We start from the raw sequence: 19,986 nt of genomic DNA, 5'->3' as shown, positions 1-19,986 counted from the left end.
TCGCAAGGCAGCCAGCCTGCATCTACCTCTACATACATACTCCATAATCTACCACATGGTGCATGATGGAGGGTACTCTGTATTACTACTAATCATTTCCTTTCCTGTTCCACTAGCAAACACATGAAGGAAAAACGACTGTCTATATGCCTCCGTATGAGCCTTAATTTCTCTTATCTTCAAGGACCTTATGTGAAATGAACATTGGCAGCATTAGAATCATTCTGCAGTCAACTCCAAATGCTGGTTCTCTAAATTTTCTCATCATCTTCCATCTAGGAATTCCCATTTGAATTTATGAAGCACCATTGTATTACTCATTCATTGATCGAACCTACCATTAACAAATCTAGCAGTATGCCTCTGAATTGCTTCAATGTCTTCCTTTAATTTGACCTTGTGGGGATTCCAAACAATAGAGCAGTACTCAAGAATGGGTCACACACTTTCTTAAAATTGTCCCACACCTATGACCATGTTCCATTTTTCTGCAAAAGTGGAACTTGACACAAGCATCACGGGGATCACTGATCCCTTCTAGTGTTTTGATGGTAGTAATTAAACTCTGTGATGAACCAGGATTAGTTTCTTCACTCATTTCAAAATCAGAAAAGAAAACAATGAGCAACACATAATGCAAAGCATTCGGTAAGTGCTACCTCGCTATTGCTTGCTGATGTTGGCAGTATCATAAATGAGGTAGTTCTGACTTGTAACAGTATTTGATGCAACCACAGTTCAAACTGCTTACCACCTAAAACTGCCACGTTGAAGTGTCCACATTATACCAACTTTTGAACTTTGGCTAGCACACATACATACACGTTTCTTTTGTTCTAAGATACTAGGAGGTCCCACAGCTAGTACTTCACTGCATCACACAGCGTGTATGTTACACAGACCATTCAACCATCCACAATTATTGGCATGACACCAGATCCCCAAGTTCATTGATAGTATGATGCATTCATGCCGTTTTTATTCTGTAAACACATTCTTACACAAATTATCTTTCAAAATTGGGCTTCACTACATGATTCACATTAACAGTAACATTTCCAGTATTTATGTGAAGAAAATGAAGCTGTTGTAAACTATTTCCAAAAAAAAAAAAAAAAAAAAAAAAAAAAAAAAAAAAAAAAAAAAAATGTTCATCTGGATATCATTTGCAATGTAATGGCATTTATTAGGTAATTACATATTTTGAGCCAGAACTCTCATCTATATTCGAATTTACTGCCAATTTTTAAAGTCCCTATTTATAGTATCCAGTTACTTATAACCAGTTCTCCATCCAATATGGTTTTGTTAGAATTACTTACTTGCACATTTTTATTGTCGTTGTACCCGTTTCTCTTTTCCTTTTTCTTTCCACTTTTGATTTTCTCTCTATCTTGTAATCCTGCTTCATTTCTCACTCTGTCCCTTCTATCTCGGATCTGAAGCTGAAAAAGCTCTTATTAATGTATTACCTTTGACTCCTTTTCCTTCATTCCCCCTCCCCCTCCATCTTTTCAATCTTGGGTATAACACCTCATCACTGCTCTCTTCCAACCTTCCCAACCTGTGTCTATTTTCTCCTTGAAGGAGAAATGTACAGTTTAAAAGCTAGAAATATTATTTTAATAATAATAATAATTATAATATGAAAAGAATAGATTGCTGCTCACCATGCAGATGAAATGTAGAGGCAGGCACAATGAAAACACTGCAACACATTTAGGGTTTTATTATTAATATTATTATTGTTCCATCATGGACTTCCAGTGTTAGAAATATTATTTTCTATTTTAAGCATTTTTATCAGCAGCTTGCCAAGTGTGCCTCATAAAGGTATTTCCTGTATCTTATCCAGTGAAGAGAGATTCTTTAATTGACTGAACATTCATGCAAGTACCATGAAAGGTGAAAATCTGGGGTACAGTGTTCAGTTTCTTGTTTGTATGCATATCTGCTATATAACATTTCCTATGCAAAGTGAATGGTTGTCAATATTAATGTAACTGTATTATACTTAGATTTTATCTTCATTTAATTATCTGTCTCATACAGGGGATCCCATATAAAACCAGCACATCTCACACCCAAGATTCAAGTAACAATGAACTAAATAAAAAGAACAGATAGTACTAATGTTAAAAAACATGCAGCTACCTGTTTGCATGAGATGCTGGAAGTGGTGGCGACAGGCATCCAAGCACTCCGCTGACTGTGCGATGGATGTTACCAGCAACACGCTGTAATTCTGCATGCATGATGATGATCATTTCTCTAGTAATGTTCCATTTAAGATCATTTATTGTGTGTGGATTGTCAATAAACTCTTTGCTTTTTAGTATGCCCCATAAATAAAAATCAGATGATGTTCAATCCAGGGACCTTGGGCGGCTAGAGGCCTCTACTGGCAAGTCCATCTTCATGGAATGTGAGTGGTTGCCCCATCTTTCTGGAATACTGAATACAGTGTCTCCGGCTTTGTTAACTGTCCACAGAAAAAGTAAAATATCTTTAGATATCTGGCAGTGTAATTGAAAACTATGGGGCCAATCTGCAGACGTCAAACAAAGAACATAAAACACTTACATTCTCTGGGTGGAGAGGTTCTTAATGTAGAATATGTGTGTTGTCCTGTGACTAGTATCTGCAATACTGGGAGGTTAAATGCAAGATACACCAATCCATTGCGATAACCTCCTTACCAACTTGCAGGGGCTTCTCGTAATGTCTGCTGTTTCAGTGGTTCTCCCTGTCAGTTGCCTATTCCTCTGCACATTCTGAACAGATCCTACAGCCCTCCATTTCTTGATAGCAGGGTGTTTCCTACCAGGAAACTTTGCTTGAAACATTTCTTTACATTACTGCTTGAAGCCTGTCTTTATGTAACACTCCACAATATCAGTTTGTTGTTCTATTGTGAACTTCCATAATCTTTTAACTACTTAACTGGTACTGAGGCATATTGGTTTTATGTGAAACATCTTATATTTGTTCTCCCCTGTATTTAAGCTTTGTGACTTTTCCCCACAAACCAAAAGGAAATATATTAAATGCTTTTTCCTTATATTTATACCCACTTAAGAAAAAAAGTAAATTGCTGTCATTCAATGAGAACCAATGATTGGGGTACCGACTGGATTAAAGGAAAGTAATTTCCAGAAAATTTTGTTTGTTGTAGTTTGCAACACTGCATAAAATGAAACATTGTTAATTTAGCCAAGAATAAAGGTCAGTGTTGGAAATAAAAAAAATAATAAAAGAAACACAAGAATTTTTACGCATTATGCAAAAATAATTGTATTTGTTCCTTATGAATTTTAGTTATAAAATAAGCAGACAAATTAACTTGATTGCAAATCCAGTTCCATCATGTTGTCTGTTTGATTAATATTAGCACTGTTTTGACTTGCTGCACTTGTTTCAGTCTCAGTAGAAATCACTGCATCATTTGTATTTTGTGGATTCAAATTATCATTTGAGGAAGAGTTATAATCCTGTGTAGCTTCTGGTATATCATTTAAGCTGGCCATCTGTTGTGCCTTAAGTCTCTCTAATTTTCTCTGTTCTGCAATAAGTCTATTACGTCGCATACGTTCTTTTTGTTCTTCTGTAAGTGTCTGTAAACATTAAAAATGAACAACAGTTACAAAAAAATATTTGTAAACTACTTGTGCACAACAAAAAGGACACAACAACCAATACACTATAGTGAACTGTAATAATCTAACCACATAAATTGACACTTCATACCATTATACAACAGATTTTATCTTTGGAGCATTGTAATGGTCGTCCACTAAAACTCCTCTTTAGCAAGAACCTGGGAACCCAACATTTTTTTTTCCTCCTTAGATCTGAGTTTGACTAGATTACATTGAAGGAGTGACCCAGAAACTTACTTTGATAATTATTAAGTCGTAAAAGCAATCTGTAATTACAGTAGTAGCCCGTGCCGGAAGTTTGAACTATAGCATATGATCCTAATTTAATTGAAGAATTCAGAGAGAAGCAGATCTCTGGCACACGTTAAATATGATGATGAGGGATGTTAAAGACAACTACTTAAACACTGTCTTTCATTTTTTTTTTTTTTTTTTTTTTTGGGAAAAAGCACTGGTTTACACCTACCTCTAAGTATAACATATTGGCAAGGGTTCTCACACCAGGGAGGTGATGCTACAAGAACCACCGAAGAAAGAAGCTTACAACAGTATCAGGTTCTTTAGAAGCTACAGCAAAACAGGCTCTAGGTGACTTCTTTTCTTCATTGCCCCACCGCTCTCATACCCACTACTGTATATTTCAACTATTTCCTTCATCCGTCTTAGGTATGATAATAACGTCATCATATGAAACAATCCTGAAATGACTCACTGCTAGAACACCTTATGATTTTCCAATCTTCTTTAGGAAAATCATCGTTTTCTCTAGGGTCCCCCAATCAAAAGAGATCCCACACACGTGTAGTAATTCCACTGAATTGCACTCTGTAATACTGTTTCACGCAACAGGGTGTTTCCATGCGTTTCTATGGCTGGAGCTCAGTGTTCAGTGACAATGTATAACTATTCTGTTGAAGAGCATGTGTTTCTTGTGAAATAATGTTGGATTACTGGTTCCATTAAGACATGTCAGCGAAAGTTTGTTGAATAGTTTGGTGACCGGCATTTACTGTATAAATGGTGCATAAAAAGTTTGTGAACAAGATCAAGAGCAGTGGAATGGTACTGGATCTTAATGGCGGGGGCCGGCTGACATTATTGGAAGAAAAAGTGGCTGACATGAAACGATTGTTCGCCTCACCTGCAAAACGTGTTCGACAGTTATCTCAGGAATGTGGAATGTCACGGAGCATGTCACAGAGCTGTGAAGGAAGCCGGCATGTATCCATAGAGGTTTAGTATAGAGTGACCATGACTGAGGTCGAACCGTTTTTCCCTCGGCAGAGTGATTTCGAAAGAACTGTGGCCCCCGAAGTTACCTGATTTAATATCACTTGAATTTTTCCCCTGGGGTGCCCTATACGGAAAGTCTACAGGAACAAACTGCATAGCTTGGAAGATTTATGTGAGAACATCATCCATGAAATTCAGGCAGTGACACCAGAGGTTCTGGCAGCAACATTTGAGAAACTGTAGCACCATGTTCAATGACATTTACAAGTCAAGGGAGGTCACTTCCAGCACCTTTTGTGACTCGTCTATTTCTCAATGAGCAAGGTATGGCAGTTCATTTCATTTCCAGATTTGTATGGAAAGCCTTTAATAGTAATTTAAGTAAATGTTTGTTTATGGGGCGTCTCTCATATGGGACACCCTGCATAACAACAAATGGTGCACCATAGCCAAAATTTGCAAGACAGTGTAAATAGTTCGTTTTCAATTAACATAACTGACTTCTTCACAGCAGCCATTCTGTGTTTTTCCTTCACAAACTGAATATTGTCCAGGTCTAGAGATACAGTTATCAGCATAAACACCTCAGTTTTCCTGAGGAATGTGCTTATCTTCAGATGTGGAGGCACCTATCTCTTATAAGAACACACTTTCTTTTTCTGCTCTGATCTTGGCATCTAAACTAAGGAGCATTCAAAGCATTTCTGTGGCCATTTAGGCATTACTACTGTCAACTGTTTCACATACTTTAAACACTCAGTTCCATGTTTTCCAATTATTAATGGTGGCAACTTTTCATTTTTATCAGTACAAACACGCAACAGTGCTATCAATTTCTCTTTGATGAAAACACAAAATGTTACTGAGGCAAAAAAATTGTAAAAGATTCCAATTTTGTTGAAATTAAAAAAAATTCTGGGCTCTTATCCTTTTATAAGCTATGGAATAGTTAGCTTTACTTCCCCCACTGACATTTATAAAAGAAGTCAAATGCACTCAATCTTCAGTGTGACTTCTCATGCAATCTCCTACAACACATTTCCACCTTCACCACCAACAGGAATGTTTCCACTCCTTTATGTCATGGAACCATTTTCAGAGGCTGGCTCTAAATATATGAATTATGATGCATAAATGCTTTTTGTTTTCAAACAGGACATTTAGTTTCAGCATTCTAAATGGTACAAATATTTTTCAATACACTTCACAAACAAGACTGTGGGAATTATATTTGCTTTCTATTCCAGAGATTTTTACTTCATTATGTAATGGGATTAAACTGACAGATATAAAATCATGTGAGAACTCCAAAGGGACTGTTGTGGGGCCATTACTGCTTACAAGAAACACAAATAATCTACTGGAAAATGCTGTGAGTTTCATGATGCTATTTGTTGTTGTCTATAGGAAGAGTGCAAGGTCAGAAAACTGTAACAAAATGCAGGAATACCTGCACAGGATCAACAGTTGACCCTGAAAGTAAAGTAAGTGTAACAACTGCACATAAATATGCGAGCTATTCCATTACACTATTGATGACAAAGTCATTGGAAACAGGGACAATTGTAAAAAACTTAGGAGTACCTATACAAAGCGAGTACATAAAACTGTATTCTAGGTTGATAGTTCGGCAACATATTTTTGTCACGTATGTTTCAGGAAATACCTGATAACGGGTTTTCTTTGCTCTTAAGAGGATTTAACAGTCAGTCAGAGCAGTCCTAAGTAAAAATGAGGTTTTTGAATTCTTTTCATGGTTTCTGTGGAAAACTTGGTGTCTCAAGTTATTACCACGAAAGTGCCGAATGTGATCAACCTGTTCTTGGTTCTCACCATCCAGGAGAATGTTCACATGTAATCCTTGTCTGCTGAATGGTACCAAAACTCTTTTTGTGTGGCTGAGACTTACGGCCAAACTGCTTAAAAATTGGTGGCTTCATTATGCGCCGTTTACACTGATGTTTACAGATGTTTAGGACGGGTGGTAGGGACAGAGCATCGAGTGACATTATACTGAGTGCACTATCCGAAAATTACCTCGAGCAATTAAACAGAGAACCGACTCGTGGAGATAACATCTTGGACCTACTGATAACAAACAGACCCGAACTTTTCGACTCTGTAAGTGCAGAACAGGGAATCAGTGATCATAAGGCCGTTGTAGCATCCCTGAATATGGAAGTTAATAGGAATATAAAAAAAGGGAGGAAGGTTTATCTGTTTAGCAAGAGTAATAGAAGGCAGATTTCAGACCACCTAACACATCAAAACGAAAATTTCTGTTCCGACACTGACAATGTTGAGTGTTTATGGAAAAAGTTCAAGGCAATCGTAAAATGCGTTTTAGACAGGTACGCGCCGAGTAAAACTGTGAGGGACGGGAAAAACCCACCGTGGTACAACAACAAAGTTAGGAAACTACTGCAAAAGCAAAGAGAGCTTCACTCCAAGTTTAAATGCAGCCAAAACCTCTCAGACAAACAGAAGCTAAGCGATGTCAAAGTTAGCGTAAGGAGGGCTATGCGAGAAGCGTTCAGTGAATTCGAAAGTAAAATTCTATGTACAGACTTGACAGAAAATCCTAGGAAGTTCTGGTCTTACGTTAAATCAGTAAGTGGCCCGAAACAGCATATCCAGACACTCCGGGATGATGATGGCATTGAAACAGAGGATGACACGCATAAGGCTGAAATACTAAACACCTTTTTCCAAAGCTGTTTCACAGAGGAAGACCGCACTGCAGTTCCTTCTCTAAATCCTCGCACAAACGAAAAAATGGCTGACATCGAAATAAGTGTCCAAGGAATAGAAAAGCAACTGGAATCACTCAACAGAGGAAAGTCCACTGGACCTGACGGGATACCAATTCGATTCTACACAGAGTACGCGAAAGAACTTGCCCCCCTTCTAACAGCCGTGTACCGCAAGTCTCTAGAGGAACAGAGGGTTCCAAATGATTGGAAAAGAGCACAGGTAGTCCCAGTCTTCAAGAAGGGTCGTCGAGCAGATGCGCAAAACTATAGACCTGTATCTCTGACGTCGATCTGTTGTAGAATTTTAGAACATGTTTTTTGCTCGAGTATCATGTCGTTTTTGGAAACCCAGAATTTACTATGTAGGAATCAACATGGATTCCGGAAACAGCGATCGTGTGAGACCCAACTCGCTTTATTTGTTCATGAGACCCAGAAAATATTAGATACAGGCTCCCAGGTAGATGCTATTTTTCTTGACTTCCGGAAGGCGTTCGATACAGTTCCGCACTGTCGCCTGATAAACAAAGTAAGAGCCTACGGAATATCAGACCAGCTGTGTGGCTGGATTGAAGATTTTTTAGCAAACAGAACACAGCATGTTGTTATCAATGGAGAGACGTCTACAGACGTTAAGGTAACCTCTGGCGTGCCACAGGGGAGTGTTATGGGACCATTGCTTTTCACAATATATATAAATGACCTAGTAGATAGTGTCGGAAGTTCCATGCGGCTTTTCGCGGATGATGCTGTAGTGTACAGAGAAGTTGCAGCATTAGAAAATTGTAGCGAAATGCAGGAAGATCTGCAGCGGATAGGCACTTGGTGCAGGGAGTGGCAACTGTCCTTTAACATAGACAAATGTAATGTATTGCGAATACATAGAAAGAAGGATCCTTTATTGTATGATTATATGATAGCGGAACAAACACTGGTAGCAGTTACTTCTGTAAAATATCTGGGAGTATGCGTGCGGAACGATTTGAAGTGGAATGATCATATAAAATTAATTGTTGGTAAGGCGGGTACCAGGTTGAGATTCATTGGGAGAGTGCTTAGAAAATGTAGTCCAGCAACAAAGGAGGTGGCTTACAAAACACTCGTTCGACCTATACTTGAGTATTGCTCGTCAGTGTGGGATCCGTACCAGATCGGGTTGACGGAGGAGATAGAGAAGATCCAAAGAAGAGCGGCGCGTTTCGTCACAGGGTTATTTGGTAACCGTGATAGCGTTACGGAGATGTTTAATAAACTCAAGTGGCAGACTCTGCAAGAGAGGCGCTCTGCATTGCGGTGTAGCTTGCTCGCCAGGTTTCGAGAGGGTGCGTTTCTGGATGAGGTATCGAGTATATTGCTTCCCCCTACTTATACCTCCCGAGGAGATCACGAATGTAAAATTAGAGAGATTAGAGCGCGCACGGAGGCTTTCAGACAGTCGTTCTTCCCGCGAACCATACGCGACTGGAACAGGAAAGGGAGGTAATGACAGTGGCACGTAAAGTGCCCTCCGCCACACACCGTTGGGTGGCTTGCGGAGTATGAATGTAGATGTACATGTAGGTGAACTACTAATTCTGTGCTTCCCCACATCACACTGTCATGTGCAAAGGCAAATGTGTCAAATTCCGTATTAGCCTTTTGCTTTACTCTCCCTATTACCTCATTCGTCACAGTGATGAATACGAGCAGTGACACTGTACTGCTCCCTTACAACTCTTTCTTTGTGGTAAACCAGTCAGTATAACCATCTGCTATCTAGATGCAACTCTGGTACTGGCCGTGTCAAATTTTTACTCTGCTGATGAGAGACACTGTTCCTTGGCAAGCAGTAATTGTCCACTTCTCACTCTAGGATGCCTTTTTACCATCAAAGACTTTGTTCCTGCCAGTCATGGTGTTTGTTTACTTTACTTTGTATGTGAAAAACTTTGAGATGTGATTCCTAATGCCACTTATTATTATTTCTTTACTTTCTCAGACGTTAAGTCTGGTTGAGAATGGAAAGTGACGCGGACCTTGATCAAGCGTCACTTCCTATTAACTGTACGGTATGTGTTATATTGCATTTAGGAACTTTCGGGTAATTGAACATGTATCAATAATTACGGATTTCTGTAGTTGTATATATATGTTTGGATGTAGCTGTATTGCATTGATGTACTGGTGGATATTGTGTGGTATGACTCCTGTAGTTGATAGTATAATTGGTATGATGTCAACTTTATCCTGATGCCACATGTCTGACTTCCTCAGCCAGTTGGATGTATTTTTCAATTTTTTCTCCTGTTTTCTTTTGTATATTTGTTGTATTGGGTATGGATATTTCGATTAGTTGTGTTAATTTCTTCTTTTTATTGGTGAGTATGATGTCAGGTTTGTTATGTGGTGTTGTTTTATCTGTTATAATGGTTCTGTTCCAGTATAATTTGTATTCATCATTCTCCAGTACATTTTGTGGTGCATACTTGTATGTGGGAACATGTTGCTTTATTTGTTTATGTTGTATGGCAAGTTGTTGATGTATTATTTTTGCTACACTGTCATGTCTTCTGGGGTATTCTGTATTTGCTAGTATTGTACATCTGCTTGTGATGTGATCTACTGTTTCTATTTGTTGTTTGCAAAGTCTGCATTTATCTGTTGTGGTATTGGGATCTTTAATAATATGCTTGCTGTAATGTCTGGTGTTTATTGTTTGATCCTGTATTGCAATCATGAATCCTTCTGTCTCACTGTATATATTGCCTTTTCTTAGCCATGTGTTGGATGCGTCTTGATCGATGTGTGGCCGTGTTAGATGATACGGGTGCTTGCCATGTAGTGTTTTCTTTTTCCAATTTACTTTCTTCGTATCTGTTGATGTTATGTGATCTAAAGGGTTGTAGGAGTGGTTATGAAATTGCAATGGTGTAGCTGATGTATTTACATGAGTGATTGCTTTGTGTATTTTGCTAGTTTCTGTTCGTTCTATAAACAATTTTCTTAAATTGTCTACCTGTCCATAAAGTAGGTTTTTTATGTCAATAAATCCCCTTCCTACTTCCTTTCTGCTTAATGTGAATCTTTCTGTTGCTGAATGTATGTGATGTATTCTATATTTGTGGCATTGTGATCGTGTAAGTGTATTGAGTGCTTCTAGGTCTGTGTTACTCCATTTCACTACTCCAAATGAGTAGGTCAATACTGGTATAGCATAGGTATTTGTAGCTTTTGTCTTGTTTCTTGCTGTCAATTCTGTTTTCAGTATTTTTGTTAGTCTTTGTCTATATTTTTCTTTTAGTTCTTCTTTAATATTTGCATTATCTATTCCTATTTTTTGTCTGTATCCTAGATATTTATAGGCATCTGTTTTTTCCATCGCTTCTATACAGTCGCTGTGGTTATCCAATATGTAATCTTCTTGTTTAGTGTGTTTTCCCTAGACTATGCTATTTTTCTTACATTTGTCTGTTCCAAACGCCATATTTATATCATTGCTGAATACTTCTGTTATCTTTAGTCATTGGTTGAGTTGTTGATTTGTTGCTGCCAGTAGTTTTAGATCGTCCATGTATAGCAAATGTGTGATTTTGTGTTGATATGTTCCAGTAATATTGTAGCCATAATTTGTATTATTTAGCATGTTGGATAGTGGGTTCAGAGCAAGGCAGAACCAGAAAGGACTTAATGAGTCTCCTTGGTATATTCCACGCTTAATCTGTATTGGCTGTGATGTGATATTTGAATTTGTTTGGATATTAAGTGTAGTTTTCCAATTTTTCATTACTATGTTTAGGAACTGTATCAATTTAGGATCTACTTTGTATATTTCCAATATTTGTAGTAACCATGAGTGGGGTACACTATCAAAGGCTTTTCGGTAGTCAATGTACGCGTAGTGTAGTGACCTTTGTTTAGTTTTAGCTTGATATGTCACCTCTGCATCTATTATCAGTTGCTCTTTACATCTTCGTGCTCCTTTGCAACAGCCTTTTTGTTCTTCATTTATAATTTTGTTCTGTGTTGTATATGTCATTAATTTCTGTGTAATTACTGATGTTAATATTTTGTATATTGTTGGTAGGCATGTTATGGGGCGATACTTAGCTGGGTTTGCTGTGTCTGCTTGGTCTTTAGGTTTCAGGTAAGTTATTCCATGTGTAAGTGTGTCAGGGAATATGTATGGGTCTGCAATGTAACTGTTGAATAATTTAGTTAGATGTAAATGTGTTGAGGTGAACTTCTTTAACCAGAAATTTGCTAATTTATCTTTTCCTGGGGCTTTCCAATTGTGCGTAGAATTAATTGTTCGGGTGACTTCATGTTGCAATATTATCACTTCAGGCATTTGTGGTATCATCTTGTATGTGTGTGTTTCTGCTTGTATCCACCGTGCATGCCTGTTATGTTGTACCGGGTTTGACCACATGTTGCTCCAGAAGTGTTCCATGTCTGTTATGTTTGGTGGATTGTCTATTTTAATGTGTGTGTTATCTATTGTCTGGTAAAATTTCTTTTGGTTTGTGTTGAATGTTTGGTTTTGTTTCCTTCTATTTTCACTTTTTTTGTATCTTCTAAGTCATTTCGCCAATACCTGTAATTTCTGCTTCTTTTCTTTATTATTATTATTATTATTATTATTAGTATTATTGACAATATTATGAAAAGGGATAGATTGCTACTCTTAAGCTTTCGGCCAAAAAGCCTTCTTCTGAATTAGACAGACCGACAGACACACACGCAGGGGTGCATGTGTAACCACTGGCTCGTGTGGTAATGTATGTAAGAGTTGCATTTGCGTGTGTGTGTGTGTGTGTGTGTGTGTGTGTGTGTGTGTGTGTGATTCAGAAGAATGCTTACTTGTTTAGTAGTCTTTTCGTAGGGGCTTTTTTTGCGCCTCAACATTTCCACGATATGACGAAGTAGCAATCTATCCTTTTCACTTATTTTATGTCATCTCACTAGGTGACACCTAGGGCCTGGTTTTTATTGCATTTCATAGTGTCCTCATATCTTCTTACATTAAGAGCAAGTGTAAGGGGTGAGGAAAATAGCAAACATTTATCGTTGCCCACGGACCCCCAAAAATCTTGACATTCCCTATATATCCAGGAAGTGATCTTAGCAAATTTCTTTATGGTTGCCTTGCAAAATAAGCTTTTGCTGTAACAACTCCTCCTATATCACAGAGGAATTCACAAGTAGACATCATTAGCCATAAAAACCATCATAACCTTTATTGTGAATTTAACTTACAGTACAAGTAACTAAGTACATGAGGGCCACACACAACACAGGTATCACAATGTTTATATATATATATATATGATGTGACTTACCAAATGAAAGTGCTGGCAGGTCGACAGACACACAAACGAACACAATAATACACACAAAATTCAAGCTTTCGCAACAAACTGTTGCCTCATCAGGAAAGAGGGAAGGAGAGGGAAAGACTAGAGGATGTGGGTTTTAAGGGAGAGGGTAAGGAGTCATTCCAATCCTGGGAGTGGAAAGACTTACCTTAGGGGGAAAAAAGGACAGGTATACACTCGCGCACACACACACATATCCATCCACACATATACAGACACAAGCAGACATATTTAAAGTTTGGGCAGAGATGTCAGTCGAGGCGGAAGTGAAGAGGCAAAGATGATGTTGAATGACAGGTGAGGTATGAGTGGCGGCAACTTGAAATTAGCGGAGATTGAGGCCTGGTGGGTAACGGGAAGAGAGGATATATTGAAGAGCAAGTTCCCATCTCCGGAGTTCGGATAGGTTGGTGTTGGTGGGAAGTATCCAGATAACCCGGACGGTGTAACACTGTGCCAAGATGTGCTGGCCGTGCACCAAGGCATGTTTAGCCACAGGGTGATCCTCATTACCAACAAACACTGTCTGCCTGTGTCCATTCATGCAAATGGACAGTTTGTTGCTGGTCATTCCCACATAGAATGCATCACAGTGTAGGCAGGTCAGTTGGTAGATCACGTGGGTGCTTTCACACGTGGCTCTGCCTTTGATCGTGTACACCCTCCGGGTTACAGGACTGGAGTAGGTGGTGGTGGGAGGGTGCATGGGACAGGTTTTACACCGGGGGCGGTTACAAGGGTAGGAGCCAGAGGGTAGGGAAGGTGGTTTGGGGATTTCATAGGGATGAACTAAGAGGTTACGAAGGTTAGGTGGACGGCGGAAAGACACTCTTGGTGGAGTGGGGAGGATTTCATGAAGGATGGATCTCATTTCAGGGCAGGATTTGAGGAAGTCGTATCCCTGCTGGAGAGCCACATTCAGAATCTGATCCAGTCCCGGAAAGTATCCTGTCACAAGTGGGGCACTTTTGTGGTTCTTCTGTGGGAGGTTCTGGGTTTGAGAGGATGAGGAAGTGGCTCTGGTTATTTGCTTCTGTACCAGGTCGGGAGGGTAGTTGCGGGATGCGAAAGCTGTTGTCAGGTTGTTGGTGTAATGCTTCAGGGATTCCGGACTGGAGCAGATTCGTTTGCCACGAAGACCTAGGCTGTAGGGAAGGGACCGTTTGATGTGGAATGGGTGGCAGCTGTCATAATGGAGGTATTGTTGCTTGTCGGTGGGTTTGATGTGGACGGACGTGTGAAGCTGGCCATTGGACAGATGGAGGTCAACGTCAAGGAAAGTGGCGTGGGATTTGGAGTAGGACCAGGTGAATCTGATGGAACCAAAGGAGTTGAGGTTGGAGAGGAAATTCTGGAGTTCTTCTTCACTGTGAGTCCAGATCATGAAGATGTCATCAATAAATCTGTACCAAACTTTGGGTTGGCAGGCCTGGGTAACCAAGAAGGCTTCCTCTAAGCGACCCATGAATAGGTTGGCATACGAAGGGGCCATCCTGGTACCCATGGCTGTTCCCTTTAATTGTTGGTATGTCTGGTCTTCAAAAGTGAAGAAGTTGTGGGTCAGGATGAAGCTGGCTAAGGTAATGAGGAAAGAGGTTTTAGGTTGGGTGGCAGGTGATCGGCGTGAAAGGAAGTGCTCCAGCGCAGCGAGGCCCTGGACGTGCGGGATATTTGTGTATAAGGAAGTGGCATCAATGGTTACAAGGATGGTTTCTGGGGGTAACGGATTGGGTAAGGATTCCATGATCTACCAACTGACCTGCCTACACTGTGATGCATTCTATGTGGGAATGACCAGCAACAAACTGTCCATTCGCATGAATGGACACAGGCAGACAGTGTTTGTTGGTAATGAGGATCACCCTGTGGCTAAACATGCCTTGGTGCACGGCCAGCACATCTTGGCACAGTGTTACACCATCCGGGTTATCTGGATACTTCCCACTAACACCAACCTATCCGAACTCCGGAGATGGGAACTTGCTCTTCAATATATCCTCTCTTCCCGTTACCCACCAGGCCTCAATCTCTGCTAATTTCAAGTTGCCGCCACTCATACCTCACCTGTCATTCAACATCATCTTTGCCTCTTCACTTCCGCCTCGACTGACATCTCTGCCCAAACTTTAAATATGTCTGCTTGTGTCTGTATATGTGTGGATGGATATGTGTGTGTGTGCGTGCGAGTGTGTACCTGTCCTTTTTTCCCCCTAAGGTAAGTCTTTCCGCTCCCGGGATTGGAATGACTCCTTACCCTCTCCCTTAAAACCCACATCCTTTCGTCTTTCCCTCTCCTTCCCTCTTTCCTGACGAGGCAACAGTTTGTTGCGAAAGCTTGAATTTTGTGTGTATTATTGTGTTCGTTTGTGTGTCTGTCGACCTGCCAGCACTTTCATTTGGTAAGTCACATCATCTTTGTTTTTAGATATATTTTTCCTACGTGGAATGTTTCCCTCTATTATAACCATATCATTAATTTGAACCCAACAATTATATATACTGTGTGACATTATTTTCTTTAATCTGATAAAACACTTGTTATTCACTAATAAAAATGCTTCATTATATTGGGCATCTAAATGTCATGCACCAGTATTATGCAGTATTTTATATAATGCATTACTATAACATAACTTAAAAGTAGCTGTTTTCAAATGAACAATGTACATACACTACAAAGAAATTAATAAAGCTGGAAATGACTGCTTCTTACATACTGGTTAAGGTGGAATAAATGACAAACAAAACATAATAACAGAAACAAAGGCTAATAACAGAAACAAAGGCTAATAACAGAAACAAAGGCAACTTCCAGTACCAGACAGATGAGATGCGAAGTTAGCAGTGTTGTAAGATGTCAATGAAAGAGTTAGGGCACTAAAAATTAGAATCGAGAATCAAGAGTTTCATGTGTACTTCGAAGCTCTGTGATATAGATCACAGGAACTAACCTTCTCACCATTGTGGAATCTTTTACGCATTTCATAATTTAGAGTTAATAAGCCAATATTTAAGGATATACCAGTTTGTTATTTTTTAATGTAAACTACGTTATAATTTTCGGTGGGAGTGGAGGAAAATAACAAATTTTACCCAACTTATCATTTACAGTGAAAGCATGGCAGAGCAAAGAAAGTTTCCAGACCACAGAAGTTTAGTGAGTAATTACCTTGACTACTGACTGCGTCTGAGGCTGTGCTGAAGAATGTGAAGCATTCTGATGTGCCATGTGAGCCTGAGACACATGACTTAAAGATAATTGCTGGCCAATAAGAGCATCAAAAGCATCAATTGGTTCATCAATCTGCTCTTCCTTTTCGTTAACCTCATCACAAAGTGAGGCTGGTTCAACCTCATTGACAAGACCCATCCTAAGTCTCTTCACATACGTCTGCAAAATGAGATTTCAGTAATTAGTCATACAGTCACTTTGTAGGCAACAGACAAACAGCACTTAATTTTACAGAGACACTGTGGCATCTAGTATCTGCTAATAATCGTAGTCTTTATAATAAATTGACATCTTGCGAACACCCTACGAACCTTGTTGTTTTTGCAATACTCATTCAACACACATCAAACCACCAAAGTTGAAGCTATTTAAATCAGCAGCTTTCCCCAGATTTCAACATAATGAGCTGACTGAATGTTTCCCATTTTATAATTTTCATATAGTGTCACAAGCTCTTGACGTGATCTACACACACTTGTTCCCACAATAAAGTGGTGACAATAATATTGGAGCAATAAACCTAGTTTGAACACCATGGAACATCTAGGAAATATTTTAACTTTTTCTTCCATCCTCAATACTAGCTGCTTTCTTACGGAAAATGAATATGAGTGAAACTTACAATAACTCTACCAGTAACAGGACCACATCTTATGATTCGGAATACTACTTAAGGCTGCCACCCCCCTCCTTTTTTTCGCCTAGAAAAAAAATTAAGTTTATACAAGGAGCCCTAGCATTTAAGTATAGGTCCTGAATGCAACATTTTACTTCTTGAGCGCACATACACACACTAGTGTCCAAAAGCAAAGGACAATAAGTAAATTGTATTTTATGAAGATATTGAAGGGCTATAGAACAAGGTAAATATTAATCACAAAATGCTCTGCCTACAACAAAATCTAAAATATTTAATCAGAATGGTTCTCAGAATGAATACTTCTTTAAAAAATAGCAGAACCAGAGGTTTTTTTTCACGTTAACAGAGGATATGGTCAGGCCCTATTGTCCATCAAACTACTGGGCAGTGATGTGGCATGCTGTCTATGTGGTAGTTTAAGAACTGTATTGGCAGTAAATTCCCACCCTAAAGAAGAGCTTGATTTTGTCACTAAAAAGATACACATCTACCTGAACACAACGATGCAAGTGGACATCTTGAACAGGTAGTCTGGATTAAATATGCCCAACAATATTCCTCTGGCAACAAACTAAGATATAAAGCTTGATACACCTATTCTCTCATACCATAACCGCACCACAACTAAACTGGTTTCTTTCTATGATGTTCAAATAATTGTAAAAGCAATAGATTGTTTCAAAGCTATAATCTTAGCAGGCAATTACAAGCTCTGTTATGGACTAATAACTCTAGGTCGACCCTGCTTTTGCCTTAGAACATTTCTTGTGCCTATGAACTGTCGCCATTGTCTTGAAATGGTACTCTGTTGCATATTTGATGTGGTTGAGATAGCTAAAGGATCTTAAGGTTTAATATTTCATCAAAGATGAGTTCACTGGAAATGGAGCACAAGCACAAATTAGACATGAATGGGGAATGGTATTGTCAGTGTCCTTTTTCAAAGGCACCATCCTAGCATTTTCCTAAAATGATTAAGTGTAACCATGAAAAATTTAAATCTAAATGTCCTGCTTTTCTTGAGTGTCACGTCAGAGGATTACCACTGCACCAATTCATTTGTTCTAAGACTGTAGTGTGTGTTTGTGACATTCTTCAACGTGTCTGTGTATTCTATCCACAAAACAGCATTTCAATGCTGCAAAAGTGCAAAAATACTCATAAGTGAGGAAATATGGGTCTTATACATTTCTTTTCGTGTTCCTTGAATCACATCCATTCAAAACGATGTGTACAACTTTCCTGCACAAAGAGCTGTAGTCTTGTTATACACCTTCGTAGTTATTTACAGTGATTACCAACTTTCTTTTCTTTCTATTTCTTCTTTTTGCTTGATTAAAAATAGCATTTGTAAACAAGTGTACAATCTGCTCATAATCAATTCAACACATATGTTCGTACTAGATGTGTCAGAAAAATACTGCGTTTTTTTAACCAACTGATTAACTGTAGATATCATTACAATATTGTTCTAATTAGTTCCCTTTGGCATCCACAAAATTTTTCCCGCAGCTCTGCCAGACACAGTATACGTCCTAGAAGGCTTCAATGGGAACTTCAGAAAGGCTCTCGATATGGTGCTTTGGAAGGCCTTAATCTACTCAAAACAGATTCCTTTCAGGCCAGTCTTGATCCTCGGGAAGAGAAAGGAATTGGTTGACGCAACTTCAAGACTGTGGAGGTGTTGCAGTAGCTTGGGATGCCAAGTTGTGCTTCGCCAGGTACTCATGGATGCTCAGAGCGGTGTGGCTTGTTCTTTTTCACTCTGATTACCCTTATTCTCAGGTGCCCCAGCACATCAAAAGTAGTAGGCACATTCACGGTATGACCTTAAGGAATTAACTCTCTGTGGACCAAACTTTTGGTGTCAAAAACGACAGTCAACAGTTTTCACTTTTGGTGTGCTCACTCTTGCTTTTTCCAGTTCTGGGGATACCAAGGTGTACTATTAGTAACTTTGACATTGTCCAAAAAGAAGGTTCAGTTGTCATGTGTTCAAGGAGTTCAGTCGTGATAGTCACCCGGTGATTCTTCTAATTGTCTGTAAAAGCTTGGCACACACCTTCCTCATGTACAATTCATGCACAATTGTTTCAGGAATGTTGCGAGTTTTTGTAATCATCAAGACACTCAATCAACGGTCAGAATTTAACAGATTGTGTACATGGGCCAAATTGTTATCGGTTGTGCCGGTCAATGGCCACAGCGCGAGGTTTGTCGATCACCTCTTCCTGAAACACTTTAAAGCAACCAGAAACTTGCAAAAATGAAACAGCACTGCCCTGTGAGCTTGCAAAATCAATTATTGGTTCTTCACAAGAGATTTGTACAGTTTCAAACAAAACTTCATGGCTTAAGGTTGTTCTACTGATTATTCCATTGTTTTTTGTGACACAGGCATTAAACAGGAACATGCAAAAATGGTTCAAATGGCTCTGAGCACTATGGGACTCAACTGCTGTGGTCATAAGTCCCCTAGAACTTAGAACTACTTAAACCTAACTAACCTAAGGACAGCACAAAACACCCAGCCATCACGAGGCAGAGAAAATCCCTGACCCCGCCGGGAATCGAACCCGGGAACCCGGGCGTGGGAAGCGAGAACGCTACCGCACGACCACGAGATGAGGGCAGGAACATGCAGAGACTGTGATCCTGGAACCCCCCCCCCTCCCCCCCCACATAATCTAAACAGTCATAATGATCTGCGTCCCCTATAAGCACCAGCACAAAAAAATTTGCTTCATTTTCCAGACACGATTCGTATGCTTGACGTAGAAGTGTACTTTAATCTAATAACCAATTCTAATATTTTCTTAATATGAAACATACAACATTTTTAGTTAAGCTTCAAATCCAATGTGACAGATCTAATAGATGATGTGGCAAATAGTGACCTAGAATATGACAACTGCACTGTGTTAAGCTCAATTTACTTGAAACAGAAAAAAAGCATATTTGAAATAGACATGTAATATACAGTACAAAACTAAACGGGGAGAAAAACTGAACATTTTTGCTGATAAGAAGTAAAAGCAAACAACCATTATGAATGAATTTCACACTGAACAGAAGAGGACAGGAAAGAGAACAATGTGAAGGTTCTACTTGATAG

General features: G+C 39.2%; 1 protein-coding gene across 1 annotated transcript in view; it reads right to left on the bottom strand.

Annotated features, from left to right (window-relative positions):
• Positions 1-3,268: 3,268 nt before the first annotated feature.
• LOC126262569 (TIMELESS-interacting protein) overlaps positions 3,269-19,986 on the bottom strand; it is a 60,741-nt gene continuing 44,023 nt past the window's right edge. The window contains exons 5-6 of the mRNA XM_049959274.1: positions 16,169-16,390; positions 3,269-3,614 (exon numbers count right to left, since the gene is read on the bottom strand). Of these exons, the coding sequence (XP_049815231.1) occupies positions 3,339-3,614; positions 16,169-16,390 (498 nt within the window). The 3' untranslated portion in view covers positions 3,269-3,338. The remainder of the gene's footprint in view (positions 3,615-16,168; positions 16,391-19,986) is intronic.

This window comes from Schistocerca nitens, chromosome 6, assembly GCF_023898315.1.
Source record: "Schistocerca nitens isolate TAMUIC-IGC-003100 chromosome 6, iqSchNite1.1, whole genome shotgun sequence".
In the NCBI taxonomy this organism is placed as follows: Eukaryota; Metazoa; Arthropoda; class Insecta; order Orthoptera; family Acrididae; genus Schistocerca; species Schistocerca nitens.
This window is presented reverse-complemented; position numbering and strand designations above follow the sequence as displayed.